Source organism: Equus przewalskii, chromosome 5, assembly GCF_037783145.1.
Source record: "Equus przewalskii isolate Varuska chromosome 5, EquPr2, whole genome shotgun sequence".
In the NCBI taxonomy this organism is placed as follows: Eukaryota; Metazoa; Chordata; class Mammalia; order Perissodactyla; family Equidae; genus Equus; species Equus przewalskii.
In genome coordinates, this window is record NC_091835.1 from 73,560,288 (window position 1) to 73,570,416 (window position 10,129).

The 10,129-nt window shown below is 34.3% G+C and overlaps 1 protein-coding gene across 1 annotated transcript; it reads right to left on the reverse strand.

The window, feature by feature from the left end:
- Positions 1-8,803: 8,803 nt before the first annotated feature.
- On the reverse strand, positions 8,804-9,739 carry LOC103551493 (olfactory receptor 6C76-like). Its single transcript, XM_008521025.2, has one exon. The coding sequence runs from the start codon at positions 9,737-9,739 to the stop codon at positions 8,804-8,806; it is 936 nt and encodes a 311-aa protein (XP_008519247.2).
- Between the last annotated feature and the right edge of the window lie 390 nt (positions 9,740-10,129).

Consider the following 10,129-nt stretch of genomic DNA (forward strand, 5'->3'; position numbering starts at 1 on the left):
AGCTTTCTGTCAGAATAGTTTATGGAACAATTATAACATAAGAGATAAAGGGAAAGAAAGGAACAAAAATAACTTTAAACATTTCAAGTTAGTCACAAACTCACAAACAAAAAAAGAATAATTTGTGAGAATAACACAGAAGGGCAAGAGGAAAGGTATGGAACCCTGCAAAGGCTAATGGAGATAAGAGGCTATCAGATAATGGACTATCTCATCTATGAGATCTTTTACACAAACCTCATGGTATAACCACTAAACAAAAAATCAGAGCAGAGTCACAAATCATAAATAGAGAACTGAGAAAACCATCACAGAAAACCCCCAACTGAAATGGCAGTCAGAAGTATAAGGGAAAAGAAAAAATGAAAATATAGAAAATCCAGAGAACAATAAGCAAAATGGTAGTATTAAACCCTCATATATCAGTGACCACTCTAAATGTAAATGAACTGAATTCACCAATCTAAAGACACACAGGGGTTAGATTAAAAAACAAAACCCAACAATATACCGCCTCCAGGAAATACATCTCAACTCTAAATACTACATAGACTCAGAGTGAAGAGATGAAAGGTGATACTCCAAGCAAATGGCAAGCAAAAGAGAGTGGGTGAGGCCATACTTATACCAGACAAATCATAATTCAAGATAAAAAAGTTAATGAGAGAAAAAGAGGGGAAGTATATAATGATAAAAGAGTCGTTCCACCAAGAGAACATAACATTTATGACTATAAATGCTCCTAACACAGGAGCACCAAAGTATATAAAGCAACTATTATCCTAGTCACTGAAAGAGAGGAGAAAGATGCTGGGGCTAAAATATTATTCAAAAAAACAATAGCTGAATACTTCTTAAAATGAAAATACAACACAATAATTTTAGGGCACAGCGAAAACTGCTGAAAGAGAAGTTTATAGCGCTAAATACTTATATTAGAAAACAGGGAAAGTCTTGAATCAATAACCTAGTCCAACAACAGAGAAAAGAGGAGCAAAATAAGCCCAAAGCAAGCAGAAAGAAGGAAAAAAGCAGAAATCACCTGAATCAAATACAGGAAAACAACAGCAAAACCAATGAAACAAAAAGCTGTTACTTTGTAAAGATCAATAAAATTGAGAATGAAAGATAGAAAAAAAAGAGAAGATACAAATTACCAAAATCCAAATGGAACAAGGCATATCATTACAGATCATGCAGACATCAAAGTGATAATAGGAGCACCCTTTGGACAAATTTATGCACATGCAATAGACCAATTCTTAAAAAATGCAAATTACCACAACTCACCCAATAATAAATAAATAATTTGAATATTCCTTGTAACTATTAATAAATTGAATCAAAGTTCAAAACAAAACAAAACAAAACTCCCCCAAAGAAATCTATAGGCTCAAATTTTTTCAATGGAGAATTCAATCAAATGTTTAATGAAAATCTAACAGGAGTTTTATACAATCCCTTCTATAAAATAGAAAAATAGAAAAGGAAGTAACAATTACTTTACTTTATGAAACTAGTGAAGGCACACTTGCTTTATTCTAACTGCTAATGATGCCAAAACTAGCCTATGGCAGTAAATGACTAAACACTTCATTGTTACTTTCATTTTTGGTTGGTTGCTTTCATTGACTACTCTGACACCTGGGAGCTCAGCTTTCTCCGGGTCAGTAGAGCTCTTGACACCATCAAAATGTTTATTTGAATTACAAATGTTCTTCTATCAGTAGATGGACCAACACACTGTAGTGCATACATATATTGTAATACTACTCAACAATAAAAAGGAACAAACTATTATTCATGAAACAATAAGAATGGATCTCTAAAAAGTAAAAAGCTTAATATAAAAGAATACATATTTCATTAATCTATTCATATATTTTCTCCTAGAAGTTTTTCAGTTTTTTATTTTGCCATAGGCCTGTTTAGAGTTAATTTTTATAGTATAAGGTGTGAAGTGTAGGTTGATGTTTATTTCTTTGACTATGGATAACTGATTATTCCAAAACTACATATTAGAAAGACTATACTTTCTTGATTTAATTGCTTTGTGTCTTTGGCAAACCTTACTTAAACATATTTGCATGGATTTATTTCAAGGGTGCCTATTCTCTGAAATGACTGATATGCATAACTTTTCACCAATACCACATTGTTTTTATTATTGTAAAACTATAGCAGGTTTTTATGTGAAACCTCAGTTTGTTCTTTTTCAAAACTGTTTGTGTCTAATATATTTCTGTTCCTTTTCACATAAAATTTAGAATCAGGCTGTCAATACTAGAAAACACGTCTACTAGGACTCTGGGATTGCAATGAATCTGTAGGTCAAATTAGCGGCAACTGACATCATAAAAACATTCATTCTTTGAACTCAGTAACAGTATATCTCTTCTTTTTTAAAAGACCTTTGATTTCTTTCATCGATATCTTTTATTGTTCAGCCCATAGATTCCATAGAACTTTTTTGGATTTATATCTAAGTATTTCTTTTTTTTTCAGCAATGGCATTGTTTACTTTATTTTGCATTTCAACTATTTATTGCTACAATAAAGAAGCAAATTTATTTTTGTAGGTTGACTTTCTATCCTGTAAACTGCTGAACTCATTTATTATATTGAGCTCATTTCTAGATTCTACTTGCCAGCAGCGTTCTAAGTAAGATCTACCTAAGAAAGGTGTTCATGGGGTTTGAAACATGGAAAATTAGGACACAAACAACACAGTTTCGCAGCAGCTGTTATCAGTACGAAAGAGTCAGTTGTTATCCAACATGAGATTTTGCCAGCCAGAGCTATGCATCCTGAGAATTTCTAGCTCCATTGCTAAAGATATCCAAGATCAGTGATGGGCATTTTCTCATGCTCAAGCACTATCTGCAAGTTTATCATTTCATTTGCTTCCCTAGTTCTTCTGTAGGTTATGCACCCGCTAACCTCTTGCCCTGTATTAACTCTCTTAGCACCTGAAATATCTTGGGTATTTCTGTTTTCCTTCCATAATCTCACTTCATACAGTTATTTTAACAGCCAGAACATTGAAATAATCCAGATAATAAATTTTGAAGAACCAGACTAAGATGTTGGTATGGAAAAGTGAGACCATTAGAAAGATTTGACTAATATTTGGAAGTAGAGCCTACAAGATTTGATGAAGAATTTGATATAAGAATAGGGAAAAAAGCAGTAAGAGATGAATCCCAGATTTCTTATTTGGCAAGTTGGGTAAGGTGATATTCACCAAATAAAATAACAGAGAGCAGGTTTGTTTGGAGTGATAAGATGATACTTTCAATTTATAAACTTTGATTTTGATATGCAGTCAGATCTCCGTGTAAAAATGTAGATGAGATGCTTACATTGGCAGCTCCAGACATGATCTACAGAAGAGATGGCGTGGGGGGCAATCTCCATATCTGAGATCATCATCAAGATAATTATCTCTTAGGTGTTTTTACTTAGTAAGGATGCTGTGTTTTCTTAGACAGTATCCTTATTTGAGGTTATGTGGGAGTTTAAGGGCCAAAAAAATGCTTTGGTTTATGCTATCCACTGCTCAAGCCAATTGTTTATGGTGAAAATTGGGAAGCCAGATATTTAGGCTTCGGCTGCATGATAGGAGCGAGTTAGATAGGTTTAGAAGGCATTATTTTAGAATGTTCTATTAAACTCTGAGATAAAAATTTAAAAGGGGGGGTATATAGAACGAGAGAACAAAATATTGTCAACAATTAATTACAGAAGACAAATATTTAATGGTTAACTTAGAAAAGCCCTAAACAAGAGAAGAGAGAGAAAATGAGTGTAGTTCTTTAAATACAGGAATGAAGAATGTACTAAAAGAGAGCTTATATAATAAAAAAATAAATAGTTTTTGAGCTTCTGAAACTGTCATCCTACAAAAACAGAAACCAGTTTAAGAGGCAAAGTGTTTATTTGGGATCAAAGAATTACCATTCAGGGAGCACAGATTCAGATAGAAACCCAAACAGTGTCCTGTTAGGGAGTAAAAGTCAGATGTTTTAGAGGCAAAGAAGGGAGCTTGTGTTACAAAGATTTTTAATGGAGTTGGAGGCAGAAGCTAGCCTTGCTCAACATTGACCAGCTATTGATTCTATCTTCATAAAGCCCACAATCCTCAGTCTTTGTGATCAGGACGTCCATTCTCCCGCTGACTTCTCGAACAGTTGTTTGTAAAACAGTTGCCATTTTGGCCCACTCCAAAGGTTTGGCCCAGTCCAAGGTTCAAGATAGCAAAGGAATTTCTCTGGAAAGGCAGCTCCAACTCCATTTTGGAATGGCTCCACTATAGTCAATTTTGACAAAAACTAACACCTTAAATAATCTAATTTACTCTCATCAAACAAATAAAAACGCAATCAACTAAAAAAATTTCTGAGTTATAGACTATTATCCCAACTTGACGGTTAACAAAACCAATACAATTGAAAGGTTAAACTTGATGCAAGTCACTTAGGGAGAGTTAACTGTCTCATGAACACACATTTAAAATCAGAATTTAAGAGTATTGATCTAGTAAAATGTAGTAAAGAAATACATTTGGTCTGGAGCATTTACTTGTCACAGATACTTTCAGAGGAAGGGATGATTCATGATGTATCTTTATGTTTAGACAAAAAAACATATTGAAAAGAGAACAATTATGTTGATTATCTATATTATCCTATTGTCTTCAGTTCCTTAATACATTGATGCTAAGGATGTAGCTCCCTCAGAAGCTACATTCCAGCTACTAGTGACCTTTTTGTGTGTGTGTGTGTGTGAGGAAGATTGGCCCTGAGCTAACATCCATTGCCAGTCTTCCTTTTTTTGCTTGAGGAAGATTCTCATTGAGCTAACATTTGCTCCAATCTTCCTCTGTTTTATGTGGGATGCCACCACAGTGTAGCTTGACAAGTAATGCTACATCTGTGCCTGGGATCTGAAACTGTGAACCCTGGGCCGCCAAAACAGAGTGTGTGAAGTTAACCGCTAGGCCACCAGGCTGGCCCCCACTACTGACCACTTTTAGTAACTAAATTTACGTTGTGCTTTATATATTGGACTCTTTCATGATTATGGTTGGTAGGAATCCAGATCTGATAAAATATGTCACTTGGATAAGACAAAGGGCTGACCCTTTGCTATCATAAATTTACCAAGAGAGTGCCACCATTTAAAGAGTGTTGATATGCATCCTTAGGGGGCTTTTATTTTGTCAGGGACTTTGCATGTGCAGATATGCGTGCTTTCCATAAAAGCTAATTGACTAAGTTAAATTTACTGACGTAAGTTTGGATGGTATTTTCTTTATTCAAGAACTATTTTCCTCCCATATTTATTTATTTATTTATTTTGTGAGGAAGATTTGCCCTGAGCTAACATCTGTTGCCAATCTTCCTCTTTTTACTTGAAGAAGATTGCTGCTGAGCTAACATCTGTGCCAATCTTCCTGTATTTTATGTGAGATGCCTCCACAGTGTGGCTTGACAAGTGGTGCTAGGCCCATGCCAGGGATCTGAACCTAGGAACCCTGGGCTGCTGAAATGAAGCACACAAACTTAACCCCTATTTCATGAGGCCAGTCCCTCCTCTCATTTTTAAGCAAGAGTAGCTGCCAACCTCCAACTCTACCTCTCAGTGAATAATATGACTCAGGCAGATATGTCAACAAAAATGACTGTGATAACAATGAAAATGATAATTGCTAACACTGCTAAGCATTTTTAGAATGACCAGCAAAGTCTCAAGACTGTAAATGACAGCTCTAGAGTGCACACTTAGATGACCTAACACAAGGACATTTAAACTAACCAATACACTGTGACTGAGAATCACGTAACTGACCCTCTTGGATTAAAGAGATGGTCAGTGACTAACATCCAAAGACGAGTCAATCAGTTCTTTTAAACTGACGCTTCTATTGCAGCTGTTGGCTGGGAGTTTCTTCCTTTTGTATCAAGAATTGAAAAGAGTGAATTGGAGGATGTGGAAAGCTATGTTATTTATCATGTGACAAACAGTATCTATTAAAAAAAAAGAAACAAATTTAAACAAATGAAGCAATTATTTAAAAACAACAGAGAGAGAGAGAAGCATACAAGAATGAGATTCATCAACAATAAGTCATGACACACACGAATCATTTTTGGCTCCTGAGGCATTTCCTGAGAATCTTCTGGAATTTACAAGTCTTCCTAAGATTATTAATCCAATAATTTTTTTTCTTAATCTGGTTTTATTTTTATGCGTATTTTGCAGCAATATAATCCTACATACAACAATAGGTGAATCTTATCAAAACTAGATTGAGACAACTTATAAAACAGAGAAAACAACACTGTTAGCTAGGATATTGTATGATTACAGAGTTATACACCACAATCTTGGGTAAAGGTCCCCCAGACGGCATCATTAGCAAGCCAAATGATGCTAGATCTCTGTAAAATTGTTTTATACAAACATGATTACTATTGCCTTTTCTTTAAGTAATAACTCTAATTAGAAAAGTTCTACACTCATGAAATTGTTCATAATGGCATAGTTTGTTATTTTATTTAATTATTTTCTGATCAACATAAATAATGCCCCCCGGTCAACATTGTTTGAATCTTAACTGAATGTTTGTTTGTATGTCAGTTATCCCTGTATCTCATAAGTTTCCTCTACGTGTCATTTTAAAGAAAATAATATTAAAGCAGTGGGTATACATATGTATTACAAATAAATAAAGATATATATATAAATGTAAGTACATACATGTGTAGGTACATTTACATGTACATTTACATGATTTAATAGATGAAAAATAACAAAGTACTATTCTGTTTGAATAAATTAGGCATTGATAAATGTTATCACATTGTGCATGATTTGAAGTACATACAATAACATAGGAAGTTACTTTAGTCATTTCTTTGTATTATAACATAGGAGAATGATACAGATAATTCCACAATGCATGTAACTTCTCATTCATTTGAGTGCCATGGTGTTAAATTCAACTCCATTTGTCAAATTGTGGTTGATTTGCAAATATAAGTTGGTTATGGACATGAGTTTGGTGAAAATCAATGAAATCATTCTGTTAAAGTCAATTAGGTATATAGAATTTACAAGGAAGTTTATTGTATGTTTTATTATTATTTGTAAATTATATTAGGAAAATTTATATGTCTGTGTATTTTTTTTCTAACTGGTTGTTAAGTACTTCCCAGCACACTGTCTCTCTCTGCCCACATGCACTGAAGGGTCTGGACTTTCCTGAGCACCACCTTGCTTGAGTCATATCTGCATCAATAGATGCAAAGCAAGTATTTAGAGCTACATAGAATCCCCAAAGAAACAACTGGAAAAATGAAAAGTATATCAAAGAGAGAAACAAAAACATAATTCTGAAATAGCTGGTAAATTCATATCTATGATGCCTAAGAAGAGAGTCCAGTATATTTCCCAATTCTAGCTGAAGTTACTATCAAATTGAGCAAAACACATTTTACAACCAGATGTAGTAATGTTTTTACTGAGACGCAAAAATGCAAATATCATAAGGATGTTTTAGACATTCATAGCTTCAGACAGAAGTTGTTAATTGTCATCTGTTTTTGATTATGTGTAACTCTCTTTTAATAAACACGTGTTAGAAGAACTCATTTTTTAATGAGGAGAAAAGATAGCCCTAGAGAACTCAAATGAATATTAAGGAAAAGTGTTCTGACAGTAAATTAGATGATTTTGTGTGTTCATGCATCCCTTGTGAAAGAAGATAGGAAAGAAGCAAACGGATGAAAAGAAAATGAAATTTCATTCTTCTATGTGTAGAGCTGTAATTTAGAACTTCTTATAGGAAAGATTTTTGTCAAAGTTTGGACGGTGCAAACATGCTTAAATCATACTCTCCAATGCCTGCAAAAATTCTGGAGGAAATTGATATTTTTTAAAAGAATGAAATCATGCAAATGCTAGAAAACATTTTAGAGGACCACCAGTGTACCAGAAACTTTGAGAACTATCTGAGATAGAAAATCCATGGTTTTAATTGCCAAAAACATCAAAGAGAGTAATTGAATCCTAGGACATCATGAGCCAGGTTCTTTCCTTGGGAGCCTCAGATGAGCTCCAGGGTCACCATCAGCAAATTAAAATAAAGGACCATGGAGCAATCATCAGCGTAATTCATTAAAAATGCTTCACGGCGAGTGAATTGGAGGTTTACAGAAATGTCAATGCCATACTTCTAGTAACTTTGGAATTTAACCCAGAAAGCATTAAACAACATATTTTGTAATATTAGAGAGAGGAATTCACAATGAAGATCTAACATCTATGCCTCAAATAGCATAGATCAACATTTATAATATAAAAACCACAGAAGATACAAGGACAAACAGAAGCACACCAGAAGTAGGAGACTTCACCTCCCAGAAGAGCTTATGTTAATACTCTGTGCTAAGCACTGGGGGAAATAATTTTTTAGAGTAGCTTGATGATAACTTTTATTTAGCTTTTGATTCCACTCAAAGCGAAAGTTCTACAATGATTGTGAAAACTAAATTCTGGAATTCTTGCTAGACGTTATTCTCATTTATGTGACATCAAATCACTCATGCTCAGAAAATTTTTAGAACACATAAATATGAAAAGATAGTTGATGCATATGAGGTCAAAATGAATTAAGTGGGCAATAAAACCTGAAGAAAAAATAAGTTGAATGCAGTAGTGAATGGAGAAATATAATGACACTAATATTGTGTTAGACATAAAGTTTCATTTGAAGTTCAGGCCATGAATTTCTTTATGATTACAATTTATTTGAGAAGCACTTTTTGACCAAGTTCTTAAAGGACTGCTTTACCTGCTGGTTCCTTAGGGAGTAAATGAAAGGATTTAGCATTGGGGCAACAGAGGTATTGAGCACGGCTATGCCCTTGGTCAAAGCCATTCCTTCTTTTGCTGAAGTTTTGACATACATGAAAATGCAACTTCCATAAGAAATGGAGACAACAATCATGTGCGAGGAACAAGTGGAAAAGGCCTTTTTCCTTTGCTCAGCAGAGGGGATTCTCAGAACCGTTTTAAGGATGAATACATAGGAAAAGATCACTAACGTTAAGGTTACCATGAGTGTGAATACTGCCAGAAAAAATCCCATGAGCTCTAGGAACGCTGTGTCTGTGCAGGAGATCAGTAGCATAGGAGAAGAGTCACAGGTGAAGTGGTCAATGATGTTGGAGTCACAAAAATCCAGTTGAAGCCCCATGATCACAGGTGGAAAGATAATGAGAAATCCTGCCAGCCAAGAACTAATTACAAGCTGGTTGCAGACTCTGCTATTCATTATTGTTGTGTAGTGCAATGGCTTACAGATGGCCACGTACCGATCATAGGACATAGTAGTCAAAAGGAAAAATTCTGTTGAACCAAGAAATATGAAGAAAAACACCTGGGCCATGCAAGAGCTATAGGAAATGGTCATATCTCCTGTTACAATGCTGACCAGGAATCTAGGAATACTAACTGTTGTGAATGAGATTTCTAGGAAAGAGAAATTCCTAAGGAAAACATACATAGGAGTTTTGAGGTTTGGATCTATCAGAGTAAGGGTGATAATTGTCAGGTTTCCAGTTACACTCAGTATATAGGTGAAAAATAGAAGTATAAAAATCAAAACATTTAGCTCTGGGTCTTCTGTTAATCCCAGAAGAATGAATTCTGTCACAGATGTTCGATTTTTCATTTCTTATTGCCGACTTAATCAAGGTCCGTAAATGCAAATAAAAAACAATGATTTAGGGAGTATGGGATTACTTTTTTCATCACTTATGCTGGATTAAGCAATACATAATGAAATGGACCAATAAATTAGCCAGCAAGTTACTGAATTCTGCACATATATGTGAGCCAGGACTTATACCTAGTATCTGCCTTTTAGATCACTAGCCATTTAACATTGAGAGTCACTTGATAGGTCTAATAAACTCATCTGCATAATAAAAATATACTTATCAAATGTGCTCTACTTTCTTTTAAAAATTTGATCATATTTGTGTGAAAATTAAGTAGAATACTTTAGAATGTAAAATATTATTTTATTTTTGTTAAAATATTCTGCCAATGACCACGTGTT